This window comes from Rhinatrema bivittatum, chromosome 2 (assembly GCF_901001135.1).
Source record: "Rhinatrema bivittatum chromosome 2, aRhiBiv1.1, whole genome shotgun sequence".
Taxonomy (NCBI): Eukaryota; Metazoa; Chordata; class Amphibia; order Gymnophiona; family Rhinatrematidae; genus Rhinatrema; species Rhinatrema bivittatum.
Genome location: NC_042616.1, coordinates 240779551 through 240804641, shown reverse-complemented (window position 1 = coordinate 240804641; position 25091 = coordinate 240779551). Strand labels below are relative to the sequence as shown.

At 44.5% G+C, this 25091-nt stretch overlaps 1 protein-coding gene across 1 annotated transcript in view; it reads left to right on the top strand.

The window, feature by feature from the left end:
- The window catches only part of DNAJC13 (DnaJ heat shock protein family (Hsp40) member C13), a 701712-nt gene that overhangs the window by 587430 nt on the left and 89191 nt on the right, over positions 1-25091 (top strand). Inside the window, 1 exon segment of the mRNA XM_029587070.1 lies at positions 11921-11963. Coding sequence (XP_029442930.1) covers positions 11921-11963 — 43 coding nt within the window.

The following is a 25091-nucleotide window of genomic DNA, read 5'->3' as shown; positions in this document are numbered from 1 at the left end:
AAGATATATAAAACAATGTTCATAGAAAATTCAGTAAAATAAAATACAAATAAAAGGCTCAATAAAATACTAAAACAAAATACTAAAAGAAAGCAAAAGAGGAAAAATCAATCTGGGAAGGCTTGCTGAAATAGCCAGGTCTTTAGTTTCTTTTAAAATACCTGTGGGTTTACCTCTGCTCTCAAGTCTGTTAGTATGGACTTCTGTAATTTTGGCTCTGCCAAGGAAAGTGCCCGCTCTCTGACTGTATTTAGATGTGCCAGTTTGGGGGGAGGGTATTCATAGTAATCCTTTATTTGATGAACGCAGATTTTGTTGTGGAGCATGATTTATGTATTAGTGTTAAAAATTTTGAACTTTATTCGGGAAGGAATTGATAACCAGTGAAGTTCTTTCAAAATGGGGGTAATATGATTAAATTTTTTTGTGTTTATAAGAAATCTGGCAGCTGTATTTTGCAGGATCTGAAGAGGTCTAGTAGTGGATGCCGGGAGACCTAGAAATAATGCGTTACAGTAGTCTGATTTTGGGAAAAGCAGTGCTTGCAAAACTGTTCTAAAATTATGTAAAAGTGGTCTGAAGTTTTTAAGTACGTGCAGCTTAAAGAAACAATCTTTGGTTATAGAGGAAATACAATTTTTAAAATTGAGTTCTGAATCTAAAATTACTCCTAAGTTTTGAGCATGATATTCTATAGCTGGTTAAAAGGGGAGGTGAAAGAAGCTATTTTAACCAAAAGATCTTCGGATCCAACAGAAGAAAATAGGATAATGCATAAGCGTTGGCAAGTTAAATGTAAGTCATTGATAAGACAGGCTAAGAGAGAATTTGAAAAGAAGTTGGCCGTAGAGGCAAAAACTCACAGTAAAAACTTTTTTAAATATATCCAAAGCAGAAAGCCTGTGAGGGAGTCAGTTGGACCGTTAGATGATCAAGGGATTAAAGGGGCACTTAGAGAAGATAAGGCCATCACGGAAAGATTAAATGATTTATTTACTTCGGTGTTTACTAAAGAGTATGTTGGGGAGATACCCGTTCCGGAGAAGGTTTTCATGGGTAATGATTCAGATGGACTGAACCAAATCACAATGAACCTAGAAAATGTGGTAGGCTTGATTGATAAACTGAAAAGTAGTAAATCACCTGGACCGGATGGTATACACCCCAGGGTTCTGAAGGAACTCAAAAATGAAATTTGTAACCTATCATTATAATCATTCATTGTACCTGAAGACTGAAGGATAGCTACTGTAACCCCAATATTTAAAAAGGGCTCCAGGGGCGATCCGGGAAACTACAGATCGGTTAGCCTGACTTCAATGCCAGGAAAAATAGTGGAAAGTGTTCTAAGCATCAAAATCACAGAACTATAGAAAGAAATGGTTTAATGGAACAAAGTCAGCATGGCTTTACCCAAGGCAAGTCTTGCCTCACAAATCTGATTCACTTTTTTGAAGGAGTTAATAAACATGTGGATAAAGGTGAACCAGTAGATGTAGTGTACTTGGATTTTCAGAAGGCGTTTGATAAAGTTCCTCATAAGAGGCTTCTAGGAAAAGTAAAATGTCATGGTAAAGGTGGTGATGTCCTTTCGTGGATTACAAACTGGCTAAAAGACAGGAAACAGAGAGAGGATTAAATGGACAATTTTCTCAGTGGAAGGGAGTGGGCAGTGGAGTGCCTCAGGGATCTGTATTGGGATCATTACTTTTCAGTATATATTTATAAATGATCTGGAAAGAAATACGACGAGTGAGATAATCAAATTTGCAGATGATACAAAATTTTTCAGAGTAGTTAAATCACAAGCAGATTGTGATAAATTGCAGGAAGACCTTGTGAGACTGGAAAATTGGGCATCGAAATGGCAGATGAAATTTAATGTGGATAAGTGCAAGGTGATGCATATAGGGAAAAATAACCCATGCTATAGTTACACAATGTTAGGTTCCATATTAGGAACTACCACCCAAGAAAGAGATCTAGGCGTCATAGTGGATAACACATTGAAATCGTCAGTTCAGTGTGCTGCGGCAGTCAAAAAAGCAAACAATGTTGGGAATTATTAGAAAGGGAATGGTGAATAAAACGGAAAATGTCATAATGCCTCTGTATCGCTCCATGGTGAGACCCCACCTTGAATACTGTGTGCAATTCTAGACGCCACATCTCAAAAAAGATATAATTGCGATGGAGAAGGTACAGAGAAGGGCGACCAAAATGATAAGGGGAATGGAACAGCTCCCCTATGAGGAAAGACTAAAGAGGTTAGGACTTTTCAGCTTGAAGAAGAGACGGCTGAGGGGGGATATGATAGAGGTGTTTAAAATCATGAGAGGTCTAGAACGGGTAGATGTGAATCGGTTATTTAGTCTTTCAGATAATAGAAAGTTAGTATGTGGCACATTTAAAACTAATCGGTGAAAGTTCTTCTTCATTCAGCGCTCAATTAAACTCTGGAATTTGCTGCCAGAGGACATGGTTAGTTCAGTTAGTATAGCCGTGTTTAAAAAAGGATTGGATAAGTTCTTGGAGGAGAAGTCCATTACTTGCTATTAATTAAGTTGACTTAGGAAATAGCCACTGCTATTACTAGCAATGGTAGTACGGAATAGATTTAGTTCTTGGGTACTTGCCAGGTTCTTATGGCCTGGATTGGCCACTGTTGGAAACAGGATGCTGGGCTTGATGGACTCTTGGTCTGACCCAGTATGGCATGTTCTTATGTAAGCTTGATTACTTTTTAACTCATTAATTTCACCGATAAATTGTTCATTTAGTTTATTACATAATAATAAGATTTCTGTTTTGGCTTCATTTAAGCATAGGTTCATATGTGTTAAAACTTGTTGATGGCAGAGAGATAAACGTTCCATACTTTTATTGAAGTTTCAATAGAATCTTTAATTGGTACTACAATCTGCATGTCATCTACATAGATGTAGTAATTTAGTCCAAGACCAGCTAGTAATTTACATAGTGGTAACATATTTCTCACAGGACAAGCATGATGGTAGTCATCACATATGGGTGACATCATCAGGATGGAGCCCAATCACAGAACACTTTTGTCAAAGTTTCTAGAACTTTGACTGGCACCTACTGGGCATGCCCAGCATGGCACTAACCCTGCATCCAGCAGGGGCCCCCCTTCAGTCTCTTTTTTTCCACGCAGCAGTAGCCACGCGGGTTAAGGAGCTCTCTAGAGATTCCTAGTAATTTTCTTCACTGAAACTTAATTCCAAAATTTCAAAAAAATTCTACCCCATAGATTCCGTAGTCTGAGGTTGTAAGGTAAGGCTTTACCCTCATTTGCTGTCTATTCCCTTCGGGTTTTCCCTTTGGGGCCTACTGGCCATCGACCGCACCACGGCTAAATTTTTGTCGAAGTCATGGCATCCGGTTTTCATCGGTGCCCCGATTGTCCTCTGACAATGTCCATGCGGGTCTGTGTGTTGTGTTTGGGGTCGGACCACAACGTTTTAACTTGCACCAAATGTGCCCAAATGACACCGAAGGGCCGTAAGGCCCGCTCAGAGAAGATGGAGTGTCTTTTTCAGGGAAAGCCACAGACTCCATCGAGCACTTCGACATCGCCTGAGCCGGTGCCATTGACCTCTCGCCAGCAGCGGGACACCGGTGCTGTCTACCCGGCACCAATTTCTCCAAAGGCATCGACTTCTTCCTCTTCGGCTCCGGAGAAGGACAGAGGAGAACATCGTGAAAAGCGTCGACACTGTTATCTGAAGGCTCAGTCCACTGATCCAGGCAATCCCTCTGTGTCGACAGAGCCACCAACAAAGAAATCCCGTCCAGAGAAGGCCCATCCTCCTCTGCGACTGGATCACCAAGGCGTTCCCCACCTTCATTGGTGCCAGGAGCAGCGACTCCACTTTCACCGGTGGACCCTCCGGCTACACCAGTGCTGCCTCCTACTCCGGAGCTGGGGTTCCATGCCCCAAGCTTCCGTGAGGAATTGGATCAGATGATCCAAGAGGCCATCAGAAAGGCACTGCAGGGCTTCCAACCTCCATCGACGCCGGCACCGATGCCAGCCCCAGTCGCCGACCCGATTCCCACGGCGCTCGCACCACTACTCGGCAGGCTGGATGCGTTGATCGGTGCCCTTCCACCGGTGGAACAGAGGATACCGGCATGTCCAACGCCTTCCACCCCGATTCCTTTGTCATCGGACGATGAGGAGACACCGAGGCCGGAACCTATGCCCGGGCTGTCTGGAATCTTGCCACAGACTCGACCATCGATGTCACAGATACCATCGATACCGCATCATCCTCAATCGGTGCCTCCATCGATGCCGTCGGTTCCTAGGCCTGATCCTTCAGGAATAGCACCATGACTTCCCTCTGGAGATCCTATGGGAGCAGATGATCAGCCTTGGACCAATGATTCTTCCCAGGATTCTGAGCTACCTTCAGAGCCATCTCCCCCTGAGGAGAGAAGACGTTCTCCTCCAGAGGACCTGTCCTTTATTAATTTTATAAAAGAAATGTCTGAAGCTATACCATTTCAACTTCAGATGGAAAAGGACTCCAGACACAAGATGCTGGAAGTGCTCCAATTCGTAGATGCACCCAAGGAGATCATGTCCATACCTGTTCATGAAGTCCTCCTTGACTTGATGAAGAGGTATTGGGAGCATCCAGGCTCTGTACCACCGGTGAATCGAAAAACAGATGCCACCTACCTGGTACAGACAGCCCCTGGTTTCCGCATTCTGAGGTTGTAGAGTCAGCCCAGAAAAAGGCACGACGTTCTAAGCCTCATTCTTCCATACCTGCAGGGAAAGAACAGCGGTCCCTGGATGCATTTGGCCATCATGTTTTCCATGGCTCAATGCTTATTTCTCGCATTGCTTCCTACCAGTTATACATGACCCAGTATAACAGGGACCTATTTAAAAAGATCCAGGAATTTTCTGAATCTTTACCCGACCAGCTTCAGGATCAACTCAATACCCTGGCTCAGAAGGATCTAGATGCTGGCAAGCATGAGGACCACGCTGCCTAAGACACTTTTGACACTGCTTCTAGGGTGTCCACAGCGGGGATTAATACACGAAGATGGGCCTGGCTGAAGTCCTCTGACTTAAGACCAGAAGTACAGGACCAGTTAGCTGACCTGCCCTGCGCTGAAGATAATCTCTTCGGGGACCGTAGCACAGCTCAAAGACCACCACGAGACGCTACGCCAGCTTTCATTGGTGCCTTCTGATTTCCCGTCCACCTCTAAAAGGACATTCCGAAGAGACTCTAAGCAGCCATCCGTCAAGCCACGTAGATATTATCCTCCTGCCTACTCGAGGTCGCCCCTCCAGATCTTACCAGAAAGGTCTGGCCAGACAATCCAGGCCTCAGAAAACTGACAGCTCCTCCACAGGGCCAAGCTGCTGGATTTTGACTCCTCGCTGGAGAGCATAAGCCAACCTCCTGTACCGTCTGTACCCGTCAGCAGTCGGTTGTGCCACTTCACCAACATATATGGCACACGATCACTTCAGATCAGTGGGTACTCGCTGTACTGACTCAAGGTTACCACGTCAACTTCCTGTCTGTACCAGCAGACTCCCCACCTCGGCTGACATGGGGATCATCCGACCACTCCTCTCTTCTGAAGGAGGAGGTTTCAACCCTCCTGAGGTCCTGGGCGATAGAACTGGTGCCCCTCTCCCAGCAGGGGTAGAAGTTCTATTCCTGGTATTTCCTCATTCCAAAAATGTCAGGAGGCATTCGTCCAATCCTGGACCTGCGTGCCTTAAACAAGTATCTACAGAAGGAAAAGTTCAGGATGGTAACCTTGGGCTCTCTATTTCCTCTTCTGCAAAGAGGAGATTGGCTTTGCTCTCTGGATCTTCAGGACGCGTACACATACATCTCGATCACTCCGTCTCACTGCAAATTCCTTCGATTCCTAGTCGGCCCCCAGCACTTTCATTACCGGGTACTGCCCTTCAGCCTAGAATCCGCACTTCGAGTCTTTACCAAGTGCCTTGTAGTGGTCGCGGCCTACCTGAGGTGTCAAGGCGTCCATGTCTACCCTTATCTCGACGATTGGCTGATAAGGGCTCCAACTCAAAAGGACGCACTAGCCCCCTTACATCTAACTCTCCATACATTGCTGTCTCTTGGGTTTCTGATCAACTATCCCAAGTCCAGCCTAGTTCCATCTCAAGCCCTATCCTTCATAGGAGCCGACCTGGACACCATGCAGGCAAAAGCATTCCTCCCTCTGGATCGAGCTCGTACCCTCAAGTCCCTAGCGCAGTGCCTCCAGGATCGAGATTACACGACAGCTCGTCATTTCCTCATTTTTTCTGGGTCACATGGCATCCTCTGTATATGTCACTCCAATGGCACGCCTCACCATGAGAGTCATGCAATGGACTCTGAAGTCCCAGTGGGTTCAGGCTTATCATTCAAAGTCCTGCATTGTCCACGTTACCAAGCAGCTCCGCCTGTCGTTGGCCTGGTGGATGCGGCTCTCCAATCTTCTTCAAGGCCTTCCCTTTCAAATTCCAGAACCTAAAATTATTTTGACAACTGTCCCCTCCAACCTAGGTTGGGGTGCTCTTGTCGATGGCCTCCAGACTCAGGGAACCTGGTCTCCAGAGGAAGCCAAACATCAGATAAATTTCCTGGAGCTTTGTGCGATCAGATATGCCCTCAGAGTCTTTCAGAATTGCCTCTCAAACAAGGCCATCCTGATTCAGACAGACAACCAGGTGGCGATGTGGTACATCAACAAGCAAGGGGGAACGGGCTCCTACCTTCTGTGTCAGGAAGCTGCACAGATATGGGCGTGGTCTCTTTCCCACTTGATGTACCTCACAGCGACCTACTTGGCAGGCGTGGACAATATTCTAGCGGACAAGTTCAGTCGAACCTTCCAACCGCACGAATGGTCTCTCAACCCCGCGGTAGCGGACACAATCTTCCAATATTGGGGGTATCCACAAATAGACCTCTTTGCGTCCATCCACAACCGCAAAGTAGAGAACTTCTGCTCGCTCACTCACAGCCGAGGGACACTTTCGCCCTCTCATGGTCCAGCAGTCTCCTCTACGCGTACCCTCCACTTCCACTAATATCGAAGACTCTCGTGAAGTTACGAAGGGACAAGGGCTTAATGATTCTGATAGCCCCTCACTGGCCACGCCAAGTCTGGTTCCCAATCCTCTGGGACCTATCAGTTTGCCAGCACATCCCTCTAGGGGAGGATCCGCTTCTGATAACTCGGAACAACGGGTGCCAACGCCACCCCAACCTCCAGGCCCTATCCCTGACGGCCTGGATGTTGAAAGGTTAATACTCCAACCCCTTAACCTTTCGGAGTCGGTATCCCGAGTCCTGGTAGCTTCACGAAAGCCTTCCACAAGACGCTCTTATCGTTCTAAGTGGAAAAGGTTTACGGTCTGGTCCATGTCCATAGACCCCCTTCACTTGTTCCACTGCGAAGTTTCTGGACTATCTCTGGCATCTGTCAGAATCAGGCCTGAAAACTTCCTCTATAAGAGTGCATGTCAGTGCAGTAGCCACTTTCCACAACGGTGTGGGAGATGTCTCTATTTCGACACAGCCCTTAGTCACACGCTTCATAAGAGGTTTGCTCCACCTGAAACCTCCATTGCGCCCTCCGGCCCCCACTTGGGACCTTAACGTGGTCTTAGGGGGGCTCATGAAACCTCCATTTGAGCCTCTCCACTCCTGCAATCTTCGTTATCTCACCTGGAAAGTAGTTTTTCTTCTCGCTATAACATCCACTCGCAGAGTTAGTGAGTTACAGGCATTAGTCACCTACCCACCTTACACTAAAATTCTACATGACAGAATGGTCCTCCGTAAACGCCCTACGTTTTTACCAAAGGTAGTGTCAGAATTTAATCTTAATCAATCCATCATCTTACCTACTTTCTTTCCAAGGCCCCATTCAAACCCAGGAGAACAGGCTCTACATTCCCTGGACTGCAAACGTGCCCTAGCCTTTTATCTGGAGCGCATGTCAGCCCACAGGAAGTCCACTCAATTATTTGTTTCTTTCGATAACATCAAATTGGGAAATCCAGTGGGAAAACAGACCCTTTCTTCCTGGTTGGCGGACTGTATCTCCTTTTGCTACCAGCAAGCAGGCATTCTGCTACAAGACCATGTAAAAGCACACTCTATTAGGGCCATGGAAACCTCAGTGGCACACCTTCGTTCGGTGCCACTTATTGATATTTGTAAGACTGCGACCTGGAGCTCTCTCCATACCTTCGCAGCCCATTATTGCTTGGATAAGGCTGGCAGGCAAGATTCCATTTTTGGCCAGTCTATCTACGCAACTTATTCTCAACTTAACTACTCAACTTCCTACCAGCGACCCGTACAGGGTTTTCAGGATGCCCTCCTATCCAAATCCACCCCTGTTGTTGTGCCTGTTGCACATCTTTGGGTGCATTTGGTGCATTTCTCAGGCATCCTCAGCTCGCTACTCACCCATATGTGAGGACTACCATCCTGCTTGTCCTGTGAGAAAGCAGAGTGGCTTACCTGTAACAGGTGTTATCACAGGACAGCAGGATGTTAGTCCTCACGAAACCCGCCCGCCACCCCGCGGAGTTGGGTTCGCTTGCAATTTATTTTATTTTTCGCACGTACTTCTTGCTGTACACGAGACTAAAGAGGGACCCCTGCTGGATGCAGGGTTAGTACCATGCTGGGCATGCCCAGTAGGTGCCAGTCAAAGTTCTCGAAACTTTGACAAAAGTGTTCTGTGATTGGGCTCCATCCTGTGATGTCACCCATATGTGAGGACTAACATCCTGCTGTCCTGTGAGAACACCTGTTACAGGTAAGCAACTCTGCTATATTGAAAAGCATTGCAGAGAGGGAGAACCCTTGAGGAACACCATTCTCAAGGTCAATTTTTTTGTGATTCATAAATGCCTAATCTTACTTTATAGGATCTATTTTCTAGGTATGATTTAAACTAGAGAAATGTGTTATCCCTTAAGCCGATTTCAGCTAATCTATTAAGCAATATGTCATGGTTGTCTGTATCGAAAGCTGCTGACTAATGTTAGACATTATCAGGAGGTAGTTCTGACCACTGTCCAGTCCTCTGAGTATGGTGTCGACAAGAGAGACGAGTAGTGTCTCAGTATTGAAAAATTTGTGAAAACCAAATTGTGCTGGGTACAGAACATTGGTTTTTTCCAGATGTTCCGTGAATTGTTGATTCACTATTTTTTCTATGAGTTTTGCTACAAAAGGTAAATTGGAAATGAGTCTGTAATTAGCCAGGTTTGAAGTATCTGAGGTTTATCTAAAATGGGTTTGACTATGCAGCAAGTTGGAGGTTAAATACTTTGCAGAGCATTCAAAAGTTTATGCACACTTGCTTATTCAACAGATTACTGATTCTCTTTCCTTAAGATATTACAGTGTAGTAGTATAGAAGGACATAAAATGTAGATGTGAAAAAATAATTGCAGGCTAAAGGGAACATAGAAACCATTTGGGATGGATGGTTATTTTAATTTTGTTACTTTACATGCATCAGTTTTATGTACATACACAAATGTATACATATTTAAATTCAGCAAACAAAATTAAAAATGCAACAAAAAATCTCAAGGAAAAAATCACATTTTTTTCCTTTGCACACCCCCTAGAAATAATTGGCTTATGTTGAGCCAGATTGAAGGGTCTAGTAGTTTAAAAAAGAGAAAGGTGAAGAGAGATGCTAGTTTTCCTGCAACAGTTGAGCTTATGAGTCTTCAAAGTCAAGAGGTTTTTAATCAAGCTCCAAGTCTGTTGCCATTCTGTACCAACTGCTGCATAATTTGCCTCTTGCCATATTATTTGCCTGGGGAATCCTGAAAAATAGCCCCTGCTGCTGCACCTCTTCCTGTGTTGCTGCAGGCCATTCAGTCAGTATTCACTGGCCCTGCCCCCTCCATCCTACCCTTACAGTTGACAAACTGACAAGCTCTCTCCATGGACACCCTTCATTTTCCCACACCATACAATCACTGCTAATGGGCACTTGTTCCAGACACATTCTTTATAGCTGCCACTATTGAAAATCATATTATCTGTGCCCCATCTATTACTGTTATTGACAGACATGCTTCCTTGACCCTCCTGACAATAGCTGGTACTGTGCTTTCCCCAGATCCCTTTTCTTGCATTATAAAGAGCCATTTATTTGGCAGTTGCAGCAGTGCCAGCAGAAGGACTCGTGTCCCTCATGCCAGGCAGCCTTTAGGATAAGGGCCTTCTGGATATGCAAGCCTGTAAGGGGATCAGGTTCTTTGGAGGGGGGAGGAATTGGGATTGGTGGGGGGACCCTGCACTACCATTAGGAGATTGGCGTCTTGGGGGAGAAGGTCATGATGTTTGTGTGAGAGAGGGGTCTGTTGGTTTGATAGAGGAAGATGAAATCCCATGTGCTTAACTGGCCCTGTCACTTTGAAGTAGTGAATATGAAAGGTTTGATGAGCAACATTTGTACTAAACAGTTATTACTACTAACTACTGCTACTACTCTGTCGTCATCGTAGTCGTCTTCTTTGCCTTTAGTATATAGGCATCTAACTTTAGGGGTGAAGGGGAGGGAGAAAAAGAGGATATAGAAGGTTAGAAGATACAAGAGAAAGTATAGAGGGAGAGATCAAATATCAAGGGAAGACTGGGAGAGAAAAAAGGAAGGGACAGGGATGGAGTTGAGCAGAACAGAGAAAACAACAAAAGCCTCTTTACAGAGGTAGAGACGGACAGCAGATGGGCAATAGTAAGATGAATGGGTAAGAGAATGAGAAGAAAGAAATTAAAAATAAATGATCCAGATATATGCGCAAAAAATTTTGAAGACTTTGTATTATACGACAGTCATTAAAAATTGAAAGCCTTTTCCTAAGCAATTTTTTTATGCATATTAAGTAATAAAAAATATTCAGATGCACCACAGAACTGTTTCAGAATCTGCCAGAAGCTACTTCAGGAAACTAGAGGCTTTGATTATGATGTATGATACAAAAGCGGATGGAAAGATAAGAACATAAGAAAATGCCATACTGGGTCAGACCAAGGGTCCATCAAGCCCAGCATCCTGTTTCCAACAGTGGCCAATCCAGGCCACAAGAACCTGGCAAGTACCCAAAAACTAAGTCTATTCCATGTAACCATTGCTAATGGCAGTGGCTATTCTCTAAGTGAACTTAATAGCAGGTAATGGACTTCTCCTCCAAGAACTTATCCAATCCTTTTTTAAACACAGCTATACTAACTGCACGAACCACATTCTCTGGCAACAAATTCCAGAGTTTAATTGTGCGTTGAGTAAAAAAGAACTTTCTCTGATTAGTTTTAAATGTGCCCCATGCTAACTTCATGGAGTGCCCCCTAGTCTTTCTACTATCCGAAAGAGTAAATAACCGATTCACATCTACCCGTTCTAGACCTCTCATGATTTTAAACACCTCTATCATATCCCCCCTCAGTCGTCTCTTCTCCAAGCTGAAAAGTCCTAACCTCTTTAGTCTTTCCTCATAGGGGAGTTGTTCCATTCCCTTTATCATTTTGGTAGCCCTTCTCTTTACCTTCTCCATCGCAATTATATCTTTTTTGAGATGCGGCGACCAGAATTGTACACAGTATTCAAGGTACGGTCTCACCATGGAGTGATACAGAGGCATTATGACATTTTCTGTTTTATTCATCATTCCTTTTCTAATAATCCCCAACATTCTGTTTGCTTTTTTGACTGCCGCAGCACACTGCACCGACGATTTCAATGTGTTATCCACTATGACACCTAGATGGTTTACTGTTCTGTAGTCAGGAACAATCTTTGTGCCTTATATCTGAAGATGACAAAACTCAAATTAAATGTAACAGTTTTATTTTATTTTTCACAGGCACTTTAAACAGCAAGCAGACAACCCGGATGCAAATTGGAAGGTAACAAACAAAACATGGTCTGGGGTGGGAGAGACAAATTTGTCACCTTGTTTCTTATATAATTTTCTTTCTGGTGTCTTAAGTGCTCTGTGCAAGGTGTACAGCGTGCTCATTGCTGATAAAGTTTATTGCAGTACTATCTCATAAAGTATCTGATTGACTAAGGGTTTTTCCCATAGTCACAAAATGGGAGAAAAGCCTTAATGAATCTAGCCCAAAGCTTGACTGCTCAAAATATGTATTTCATCTTTAAATAACTAGAAAAAGACTGTAAATATTTTACAGGTCCCTAGACACAGGCAGAGCTCCGGAGTCTCAATGCATGAATGAGATGATGGTGCAAGGAAGAGAGATTCAATTTTGTAAGGAACTGGAGAACCTTTTGGGGAAGGAGGAGTCTTTTCCGAAGGGATGGGCTCCACTTTAACCAGGGTGGAATCAAGCTGCTTAGTTCTAACCTTTAAGAAAGATATAAAGCAGCTTTTAAACTAGAACAAAGGGGAAAGCCAACACTCGCTCAGCAGCACATGGTTCAGAGGGGGGAGGTGTCTTTGAAGGATACTAATGAAGTATTAGAGTTAGGACATCCCAACAGAGAGGTTCAAATAGAAGCAAAAGTAGTCCATGTGCCTATAAGTAAAGAATCGCCTGAGCTAAAAGATTCCAAATTATCCCTGACAACTGAAAAGCAGAATGATAATTCAAACAAAAAACACACTTTGAAATGTTTGTATGCTAATGTCAGAAGTCTAAGAAGTAAAATGGGAAAGTTAGTGTATAGTAGTGAATGATGACATAAACTTAATTGTCATCTCAGAGACATGGTGGAAGGAGGATAACCAATGGGATGGTGCTATATCAGAGTACAAATTATATCACAGTGATAGAGGAGCAACTTGGTGGCAGGGTGGTGCTTTATGTTCGGGATGGCATAGAGTCCAATAGGATAAAGATCCTGCAAAAGACTAATGGGCCAGTTTTAAAAAGACCACACGTGTAAATACCAGGATTTATATGTGTGGCCAAGCCTTGCTCTCACCGTGTGCATTTTAAAAAGGGCCCAGTTACACATGTAAAGCCCGGTATGCGCTCAAGTGCTGGGGCGGGGTCTGAGCAGGATGGAGGCCGGCCAGGACAGTGGCCATTAGCCACTGTCCCAACAAAGCACACTCCAGAGGAGAGCAGTAAGTAGTAAAATAAAAAAATTTCAGTTAGCTAGGTAGGTGTTAGGGGTCGGGGTGGAGAAGGGAAAGGGAAGGAAGGTTTGGCAGGGGGGTAGGGATGTTCCCTCCCGGTCTGCTCCTTAATTGGAGCGGACTGGAAGAGAATGGAGGAGGCCAGATTACATCGCTGCACGTACTACTTGAAAATTCGCCGCCCCCCCCCCTTAAATGCACCACCTGCACATGCATGCAGCAGTCTAATTTAATAACGTGCATGCCGGTGCATCTATGTGTGTGTGCTGCTTTGAAAATCGACCCCTAAAATGCACAATCGAATCTTTATGGATAGAAATCCCTTGTGTGTTTGGGAAGAGTAAAGCAATAGGAGTATAGTAACATCCACCTGGCCAAAATGATGAGACGGACAATGAAATGCTAAGGGAAAATTATGGAAGGTAATAAAATTGGTAGTGCAGCAATAATGGGAGATTTCAATTACCCCAATATTGACTGGGTAAATTAACATCAGGACATATTAGAGAGGTAAAGTTCCTGGATGAAATAAATGACAGTTTTATAGAGCAATTCAGGAATCGACGAGAGAGCGAGCAATTTTAGATCTAATTCTCAGTGAAGACCAGGATCTGGTGAGAGAGGTAACAGTGGTGGGGCAGCTTGGCAATAGTGATCATAACATAATCAAATTTAAATTAATGACAGGAACTAGGACAGTAAGTAAATCCATGGCTCTAGCACTAAACTTTCAAAAGGGAAACTTTGACAAAATGAGGAAAATAGTTAAAAACAAAAAAAAAACCCCAAAACCCCTAAAAAGGTGCAGCTACAAAAGTAAAGACTATGCAATAGATATAGACGTTGTTTAAAAATTCCATCTTAGAAGCATAGTCCAGATGTATTCCACGCATTAAGAAAGGTGGAAGGAAGGCCAAACGATTGCCAGCATGGTTAGAAAGTGAGGTAAAAGCTGTTTTAGCCAAAAGATCTTCATTCAAATATTGGAAGAAGAATCCATCATAGGATAAAGCATAAGCATGTTAAATGTAAGACATTGATAAGACAGGCAAGGAGAGAATTTGAAAAGAAGTTGGCCATAGAGGCAAAAACTCATAATAAAATCTTTTTAAAATATATCCAAAGCAGAAAGCCTATGAAGGAGTTGGTTGGACTGTTAAATGATGGAGTTGATATTCTTCTTATCCTGTTTGATCGAGCCGTTGGTTGGAAATTTGTTATTCTGCTATGGTATTGTTTATACTGAGGGATCACAGGTGGCACACCGTACTAAGAGGGGGTCTCCATCTGCTGGAAGGGAGGCATAACCCAGCAGTCTGGACCGATCTGTGGTACTACAGGAACGAAAATTATCAGGTAAGAACCAATTTTCCTTTCCCAATCATGCAGCTAAATGCATTGCTGTAATAGCCCAAAACATGCACAATGAATACATTTTGTAGATGGAAGCGGCTATTTCTTATGTGGTCACCAGTACCAACCACGGTTACGGTGCCATATTTATAATCATCAGTGCCACAACCTATCCTTATTTTTTTTATTTTGTATGTAAAAATTGCCAATAAACAACTTTAAATTGTTAATGCTTTTCTTGATTCTCTAATTCTGTTATTGTATTCCATAAGCTGTTGTTTATATTCCTGCATTACTACTTCTGTTTGTAGCTTACACCACTTCCTTTCCAATGTTTAGCTAATAGAATGAATAGGTTTGCATCAGCTAAAAGTCATACAGCTTTATCACAAAAGCAACCCAAGTCTTTTTCACACTCTGACTTTTATGACCAGAGTCATGCTTTAATGGTGGTTTTGTTGAACAGACGAGAGAGAGTTTGGTATATAGCATCTATAAATACCAGGATCCATATTCAAAGCATTTGTTCAACTGCATTCAGGACTTAGCCAAACAAATGGTGGGTTTTGAAAATCCCACCGGTTTTACTGTCCCTGACTTATCGTGCTAAACATTTAGCCAAATAGGTTTGGTGTGGGCTGGGGCATTCTGGGCAGAGCAATATTTCTGTCAGCAAGCAGGCATGAATAAGTGCCAGATTGGAAGTCCCTGCAGTACATTCACACTGGTATTGGTACTCAATGCTAATTTATTCTTGAATAAGGCAAGAACATAACATTTCTCAGCTTTCAGACAGGTTAATCCACGACCAGTGGGTTATGCACCTCTACCAGCAGATGGAGATGGGGCAAAGCTGATGTCATGATATATATATATACCCCTTCTCTGACATCAGCCCACCAGTATTCTCCGTCTCCAGCAGATGGTGGACATGCATCTCACTACTGGGAATAGCTTGTTTTTTAAAAGAAAGAAAGAAAAGGAGGAGGAGGATTAATCAAGCACTGCTTCTCCTGAGATGATACCTTGTGGTCCCTCCCTCAGTTGAGCTCTCCTGAGGTGATATATGGTGATCCCTCCCTCAGTTGAGTGCCTTGGTCCGGTAGCTGGTTTTAGTGAGGACTCAACTGCCAGGAGAGAATCGGCTGAGAGATTAGCAGGTACAGAAAGCTGTCTCTTCCCTCCCCCTGCTGCCGGAGACCAACTCTGTACTCAACTAGGACAGGCTAAGCTCAGGTAAAGAGTAAAAAAAAAAAAAGGACAAATTAGGGATTCCTCTCCCCTGTTCTGTTTTCTGGTCTCGGCATGCCAATCCTACATGCGTTCCCATCTCCATGGGGGACTTGGGGAGTCGCAGTTGTTTTGGCAGGTTGAGCGGCCCTTTGGGCTAGACCCCTCTCTCAGGCTTCACTGGGACACCGTGTGGTAAGCCATGATGGAATTTGCGTGCTTTCCTCTGCACAAGTCATCCGCGAAAACAGTGCCTGAAGTCTGTCTGCACCTGCCCATGCAGGCTGAGCGTCCGTCTGGACTGCGTGGTTGGACTTCCAAGTTTTGGGCATGTGTAGTACGAGCATTCAACTGAGTGTATGTGTGTGTGTGTGTATATATATATATACTCATCAACCTCCTGAGATAGAAGTACACAAGCGCGAGCCCTATACTTGGGCTTCCTGTCTTGGCTTTCCGGGTCAGGTGCACTATTGGACACTCAATTGTTCACCACTTGCTGTGGTTGTTATTGAACATGCTGCCTCTGGACATCCATTTTCATGGCACCAGTAGCAAAGAAACCTAAGCACCTTGTGATTTGCACTGCTTGCCATATTCGGGCATCACAGCTGGGGGTCCCTACTAATCTTTGTCAGCCCTACTTGGAGGCTCGGGGTGAGTTGTCTCCAACTGGTTTTCCTGAGCTCAGTCCTTCCCAGCAGGTTGCAGGAAGGGAACCGGAAGGGGACCTGTCAGAAGTTATTCCTGGTTTTGAGACTTCCCTAACTGGTTTGTTATCAAGGAGGGCAACTCAGTAGGTGCCAGACCGACGACCCATGGTTTTGGTATGGATCCTTGCACCTTCTCTTGGGTGGAATTCTTTCAAGGGCTGCAGTCCTGTCTACAGGCATGTTCGGCAGAGCTGGCCAAATCTGAAAGTTCAGGATCGCAGGCTGCGGAATCCCGCGAGGCTGGTGCCGTGGGTAAATATCAGAAGGCGTCTCAGGCTGTTGCAGGCCACACTGATGGGGACCCGGATGGCACAGATGAGGAAGGCGATCCTTACTCTCTAGAAGATAGGGAAATTCCTCTGGGTTGGAACCTTATAGAACAATGTTGCGCTTCTTTAATAGAGATGAGTTGCCGGTGCTAATCTCTCAGACACTGAAGATGCTGGGAGTACCATGTACTGATCCCATATCTGAGCTAATGAAGAGTCCAATTTTGGTTACTTTACATAAAGCATCATGTTTCTTCCCCGTTATAGATGTGATTCAAGAGTTGATTGATCTTGAATTGGGTGCTCCGGAAGCTAATTTTAAAGGGGAATGAGCCTTGGAAGGTCTGTACCCCCTGGATCCAGAGGGGAGAGAGCAGTTGTTTTTTTCAAAAGTCGATGCACCAGTATGTTCCATCACTAAGCAGATGACCATTCCGGTAGAAAGAGGTGCAGCATTGAAGGATGCTCAGGATAGGAAAACTGAGGGTATCCTTAAGCAGGCCTTTGAGGCAGTGGCAGTGAATTTGCAGATAGCCTCTTGCTGCTTCCTGGTGTCTTGTGCTTGTTTACTTCTATCTCAGGAGGTCGATGAGACTGGTTTGAATTTTAGGGCAGTGATGGAACCAGCAGTTGCCTTTTCGGCAGATGTGGGCTGCGACCTGGTCCGTACCTCTGCCAGAGGGGTAGCTTCAGTGATACCGGTCAGCTGTGGCTGTGAAATTGGTTGGGTGATGCAATTTCAACGTCTAATCTTACAAAACTGACTTTTAAAGGATCACTCTTATTTGGGAGCAAGTTGGAAAAAATGGCCAATAAGTGGGGTGAGTCCCAGGTTCCTCAGCTGCTAGAGAATAAGAAGCAGGCACTGTGCTCGTTTGGCTTGAGAGACATTACTAGGGGTTTCAGATGTTTTCGACGCTACAGAGGAGTGGCTTCTTAGAGGATTAGACTTTTGGATAGGTCTTAGTTCTTTCGTCCCAAGCAGCCCAGACGAGGCGCAGTTTCCTCCCAACTCCCTCAATGAAGTTGTCTGACCCACCTCCTGGAGGAGGAGATAGGGGGTCATCCATCTCTGTTTTATCAGAGGTGGGTCAGGATCACATCAGACCAGTGGATTCTGGAGGTGATATAGGACAGCTATGCTCTGGAATCTTTGTGTTCCTCGGGACATCTTCATGGAGTCTCCCTGCAGTTCCCCACAAAAGAGGGAGGCAGTGGAGACTATGCGGTCAAGGCTTCTGAGCTTGCAGGCCAAGATTCCAGTGCCCAAATCACAAGAAAATATGGGCTGTTATTCCATTTATTTTGTTGTGCCCAAGAAGGAAGGTTCTTTTTGGCCTATCCTGTACTTGAAGTGAATCAGTCATCATTTGCGAGTGACTCGTTTCCGCATGCAAACCGTACGCTCGGAGTTAATGGCAGTACAGTTGGAGGCGTTTTACGTCTCTGGACTTGTCAGAATCATATCTTCATATTCCCATTTGGAGCATCAACGGTTTCTGCGGTTCGTTGTTTTGGGGCAACATTATCAGTTTTGAGCACTCCCCTTCAGTTTGGCCACCACACCCAGAACCTTCTCCAAGTTCATGGTGGTGATAGCGGCAGCATTGAGAATGGATGGCATTCTGGTCCACCAATACCTAGACGATTGGCTAATTTGGGCCAAGAGCTGGGAAAAGAGATTTCAAGCCTTGTGCAAGGTGGTCTCCTTGCTGCAGGAACTAGGTTGGGTGGTGAACTTGGTTGAGCAATTTACAGTCATCCCAGACGCTGGAGTATCTCTGTATTTGTTTCAACATGAAGCAAGGCAGTCTGTTTCTGTTGGGGATCTGCATTCAGAAGCTGATGGCTCAGGTGTGACTTTTGATAGAGGCAGTTCGCCCAATGGTATGGTCTTACCTGCAGGTGATCAGTTTGATGGCAGCCACCCTAGAGTTGGTTCCGTGGGCAAGGGTGCATGTGTGTCTTCTTCGGCGCACACTACTTGCCCGGTGGAGTCCATAGTGTGGGGCTACTCGATACGGTTCAGTTACCGGTGGAGATCGGCATCCAACTGAAATGGTGGTTGCAGGTGGATCATCTAAGGAAGGGAGTTTCCTTGCAAGCTCGGGGACTGGCTGGAGCTCGTGATGGATGCAAGCCTCCAGGGTTGGGTGGCTCAGTGTCGGGAATTGATGGTGCAGGGGAGCTGGAGTGCAGAGGAGTTGCTCTGGAGCACCAATCGTTTGGAAGCGCATGCCATTCGGTTGACATGTTGTGGTTCAAGCAGTCCGAGTAATGTCAGACAATGTGATGACAGTGGCTTACATCAATCACAAGGAAGGCACCAAAAATCAACAAGTGTTGCAGGGAATAGGCCAGCTCATGGTTTGGACGTAGATGCATCTCCAGGAGATCTCTGCCTCCCACATTACAGGAAAAGTCAATGTGAGAGCAGATTTTCTCAGCAGACAGGGTCTGGATCCAGAAGAATTGGAGATGTTGGACAAAGCGTTCTACTGGAGCCTACCATATCTAGACTTGCTAGCGATGTCTCACATTGCGAAGGTTCCTCGTTTCTTCAGTCGCAGGCAAGATCCAAAGTCTCTGGGCATCAATGCTCTAGTGCTTGAGTGACCAAAGGCAAGCTTCTATATGCCTCCTCCCCCCCCCCCCCCCCCCAATGGCCCTTGTTGGGAAGGTTGGTTCAGAGGATTGAGAAACACACAGAGATGATGCTTCTGATGGCTCCAGACTGACCCAGAAAGCTATGGTATGCAGAGCTGCAGAGACTTGTCCGGCTCCCCCCTCTGGTTTCTACTCCAAAGAGATCTGTTGCAACAGGCCTATTCTTCACGAGGATCTGATTCAGTTTTGTCTTACGATATGACTCTTGAAAGGGCTTGTGTTGCTGAAGCATGGATATTCCGCTGCGATGATTTTCTACCTTGCTTTGAACTCGGAAGTTCTCAACCTCCTTAGCCTTGGGTTTGGCGAGTGTTTGAGGCTTGGTGTGAAGAACAAGGGGTTCATCCTTGTTTGGTTAAGATCCCACTCATTTTGGACTTCTTGCAGGGTGGATTGATTAAAGGATTAGGTCTTAATTCCTTGAAGGTACAGGTGGCAGCTATTAACTGTTTCCAGGGCCAGATGACCCTTGTTGGCCCATCTGGATGTAGCCCGGGTCTTGAAGGAAATGAGACCTCTTCATCCTCTCTTGGGGTTGCCGGTACCTTTGTGGATCCTTAATCTAGTTCTGGATTTTCGGCAGGTTCCACTTTTTTGACCACTGTGTAGTTTCTGCTTGAGGTTACTTATCTTTAAGACAGTTTTTCTTGTGGCAATTTGTTCTGCGTGTAGAGTTTCTGAATTGTAGGCTCTCTTGCCAGAAACGTTCCTCTGAGTGAGTCCAGGGGTGGTCCAGCTGCGAACTGTTCCATCCTTTTTGCCAAAAGTGGTTTCGGACCTTCATTTGAATGAATCACTTTCTCTGCCAATGCTGGACAGGAAAACATTTGGAAGAATATCTGTTACGGACCTTGGATATCAAGAAATTTGGAGGTGTATAATCCTTTTAGGAAGACTGACCTGCTGTTTATGCTCCACGGTGAGAGTAAATAGGATGAGTCAGCATCGCGGGCTACAATAGCCTGCTGGATTAAGGTTATCACAGCCACATATGTGGATGCTGAGCAGCTGATACCTAAACAGATTAGGGCTCATTCCACTAAGGCTCAGGCAGTGTCATGGGCAGAGCTTCATTTGTTGTCTCCTGTCGAAATTTGCCACGCAGTGACATAGTCCTCCTTACACACTTTTTCCAGGTATTACCATCTCGATTTGTAGGCCTGGGAGGATGCATTGTGGTGTTGGTAAGACTGCGGGCAGTTTCCCGCCCTTTTTGGGAGTAGCTTGGATACATCCTACTGGTTGTGGATTATTAACCTATCTGAATACTGAGAAATGAGAAATTAAGACTTACCTGATAATTTCCTTTTCTCTAGTGAAGACAGGTTAATGCACTTTCCCACCCTTGGCTGCCGGTTTGTTTTTCTGAGTGACTGCTTTTCGGGGATAACTGATAAGTGTTAGTTTCACTCCATAGATTAGTGATGTTACACTCTTTGGCTGAGCTCAGTGTTTTCTGTTGCTGAATGCTTGAGTGGTTGTCTGTTAATGATTTTAATCAAGTATTGCTAGTTTGTTCACAGTTGGCTTTTACAGAGAATACTGGCAGGCTGATGTCAGAGCAGGGGTATTTATTCCGTGATGTAGGTTTTGCTATGTCTCCATCTGCTGGTAGAGTTGCATAACCCACTGGTCGTGGATTTACCTGTCTTCACTAAAGAAAAGGAAATTATCAGATAAGTCATAATTTCTCATTTCCTGTCTTATGATGCACTGTAGGTAAAATAAAACAGGTAGCACTAACAGTTAGAGTAAAGCTTAAATTCAGCCCATATATCCCATCCACATTTGTTCACAGTAGTTCCTCTTCATAGACAAACAGACAGTGCTACTGACAGGCTTTGATACAGAGCTTCAAGACTTAATTTCACTATATATAACAACAGTGCACATAGGGAGAAAGACTCATGGATCTTCCTCCAAGATCCCAAACAGTACCTTGGCCTCCTAGCCATCTAAATGTATGGAATATCTTCCATGTGTTTGAGCATTACCTTTGAATCTCCTGAAGATCAAGCTGAATCCTTAGGGGTAGGGCCATACATCAGGATTTCTGAGCTGGAACCACATATGCAAGGCAGCTTCTTTTGTGGTTTATGGACAGAGTACATGCCCTCTAGCAGGACCACAATAGACATTTATGGTCTGAGGTACTGATATGCAGGCATAAAAGAAAAAGCACAGGATGACTTCTAAAGTCAATTCAAAAGCAAAGCTCGTCACGCAGCATTATCTGAATTTTCAAGAAGGCTCTTCACCAAGTAAAAATGTTGCTTTGTTAATATATAAGGCTTGGGGTAACCTCCACAGAGCAGCAGTTACTATCATTTAAAACTTGCTGGGCAGTCTGGATGGACCATTTGGTCTTTTTCTGCCATCAATACTATGTTACTATGTTATTTTTTACCCTAATCAGTCATAATGCGTGGATATCATCATCAGACGGTGCCAAAGCAGGCGCAGCTCTAAAAGCTCACTGCTGAGCATGCGCAGGAGTTCCTGTACACACGAGCCTGGCTCATAAGCCCCTCAATCTTTTCTCATTTGAGCTATCATATGGATGTGTTTCCAGTCATTCTTAACATCTGCTGGGCTGTTTCTTGGCCTGAATGTCTCATTGCATCATTTTTGTTTTTATTTATTTTATTTTATTTCACAGATTTATAGTTTGCAATTTGCAAAGCACCAATACAGATTACAACCAATTTGCATAAAAAACCCATACAATTCAAAATAAGCATATAACAAATATTAATTAAAAGTCTCTAAAAATAAATGGGTTTTCAGTTCCTTTTGAAATAACATATGATCAGTTATAGCATGAAACTCATTCAGTATAGTATTCCAAAGTTCTGAGCCTAAGACAGAAAAGACTTTAGATCGAGTTCCAGTTAGACTAACAGATGCAGTAGATGGAACTAATAATATATGCTGCGAAGCAGAACACAGTGGGTAATAAAGTACATAAGAAATTATTTTTTTCTTTACACAGAAAGAATCAGATAATAGAGACTTATATACCAAGGTCAATAACTTAAATTTCACCCTCTTTTATAGGAAGCCAGTGCAGTTTTACTAAATAGAGACGATATCACCATACTTTAAATCAAAAATGTCTGATAGCATTTTGAATTATCTGCAAATATATGCATAAGGAATTTTGTAATCCTTCATATAATGAATTACAAAAATCCAATTGCTACAACCTCGCAGCCTCTCAACAGAACTTTTCGTTTAAACCCCACCAAAAAAATAGAAGTTGAAAACCACAAGGCCAAGAAGACATTGTTCATTTTTAAGACCTGGGTGCTGGATGTCCGCTATTGATACCATGCTATTTGCTGTCACTGCCTGAGCCTGGATCACAATGCTTCCAACTACTACCATTGTGTTAGGATGTCCCTAAGGGCACAATAGTACTGTGCCTGGAAAATGGAGGCCCTGCAGAAGGTGTCATTGGGTAAGAACCCCAAACCATGGTGCGAGGTAGAGCAGCAGAGCTACTCCTCTTCTCAAAGTGAGGCATTGGTGGATTCGCAACACAAGAAATTGAGGTGGGATTCTTCACCCCCCTTCTTTCCTTCAGGCCTTGGAAGGCTCTCCCCCCACTTGGCACTGGTTTCCAAATTCATCACAGGTTAGAGGTTGAGCACAGAGAAGATTGAGGCATCAAGAATCCTCTCCAGGGCCATCTTCCTCGGGGCTGAAGAAGCCAGCGCATTGGTGCAGGGCTCCGTGGGATTAGAGCCATCCTCAACTCCAAGATAGTAGGTCACATCCTCGGTACAGGTGCTATCATTCATGGTGCGGAAGATCCCCATGGCACTGAAGCATCTATTCTATACAAATCCAATATGAGCCAGGGTGGTGATATTTATCTCATCAGCATGGAGCCATCGGTATGGCCTTCTAAAACTGCTTCCTTTTTGGGGCAGAGTACCCCATGCCTAAGCTCAAAGATCCCACTGTGGCACAGAATTCTGGTCAGATCTGGTACTTGCCAGTGAGAGATGTTGACACAACTGGCACAGATTACCTTAGAACCAGCTGCTTCTACCGCTGTTCCTGCGACCACCAGTATCTGGACCCCAGAGTGAGGATGAGCCAATCTGGCAGGCCGACGCAGAAAGGTGTATTCAGCCAAAAGCACAACTTAACTCTCATTCAAACACATTTTGTGAGTGTAAACCTTACTGCCAATGTGAGTATTGCTTATTGGCTTCACATGGAAATTCCATGCAAATGAGGGCATTAGATAATACTCCTTGACACAGAGGGGTGCGCTGGCCTATCCTAGATTTTCTTAGCACTGGAAACTTAACTCCTGGGTTAGAGATGGAGTTAAGTTTCCAACGCTGCTGCGCTGGCTCTAAAACCCTTAAAAACAAGTGAAAAATAACTGTCAAGATTTATCAGGCTAACCACCACTGCCACCATGGTTTCACTGCTGCCACCTAACTGGATAAGTCAGTACTTATCTGGCTAAGTGACTATGGCAAACCGCATCCAGATAGCTGAAAAAGTACTGACTTTTTCAGCAAAGTGGCAGCAGCTAACTGTGGCTAAATAGATGGATAAGCACTTCTCCTCCTGACTCCTTAGCAGCACTTTTCTTTGCGATAATGCACACACCCCCCCCCCCTTTCTGAGTTAAAATGTGTGTTTGATCTGTGCCAAATGCACATTTAACAGTTGAGACACTTTTTTAAAACTTCCAGTCCATTTACATAGCATTAGCTTACTGCATCGGGAGTTCAAAAAAATGTGTAATCTGTGCATTAAAACTGTGCACTGACAAGATACAGGAGACTGTGGCTCTGATTAAGGTGCATCAGTCTATCCTACAGTCGTCATCAGCGGCGACAGAAGAACAGCCAGCTTCTGCCCAGCACCATTAGTTTTCCTACAAATTTTTCTTCCAAGGGCATCCATTTTACTCTTTTCAATATCATCAGGTTCCTCCCACTCTTCAGCAGCAATTGTCTGCTAGAGGTCAGCACAGGCAAAGATGTCAGACAAAGGCCAAGCAGCAGACGCAGTTTAAGCTTGGACCAAGTGGGGGAAAGGGTCCAGTCCGTCCTTCTGGAATGGTTCCATGACACCTGAAGATTGTGGAGTGTTGTTACTGCTTACATTTATCTCACCATAGCAGATGGAAACAGAGAACATAACTTTCTCATAGGACAAGCAGGATGGTAGTCCTCACATATGTGTGACATTATCAGATGGAGCCAATCATGGAATACTTTTGTCAAAGTTTCTAGAACTTTGGCACCTACTGGGCTTGCCCAGCATGGCACTAACCCTGCATCCAGCAGGGGTCTCCCTTCAGTCTCTTTTTTTCCGCGCAGCTATAGCCATGCGGATTTTTGGAGCTCTTCAGAGTTCCTGACAGGAATTTTTCCTCAGGAAATTTCTTTTCAAAACTTGCAAAAGTTTATACCCCCTAGGAGTCTCCCTTCGCCGCCGTAGATTCCCATGTCAGTACGGTAAGTTTGCCCCGTTTTTCAGTCATTTCCCGGTGGGGACCTCTCGGGGCCTTGTCGGCACCGTCCACGACCGGCCTAAATTTTTCGATGGCGACGGGTTTTCTTCGGTGCCCTGACTGTCTGAGGACTATGTCAATCACGGAACCCCATTTGGTCTGTGTATTATGTCTCGGACAGTCGCACTATGTGGATACATGTACCAAATGTGCTC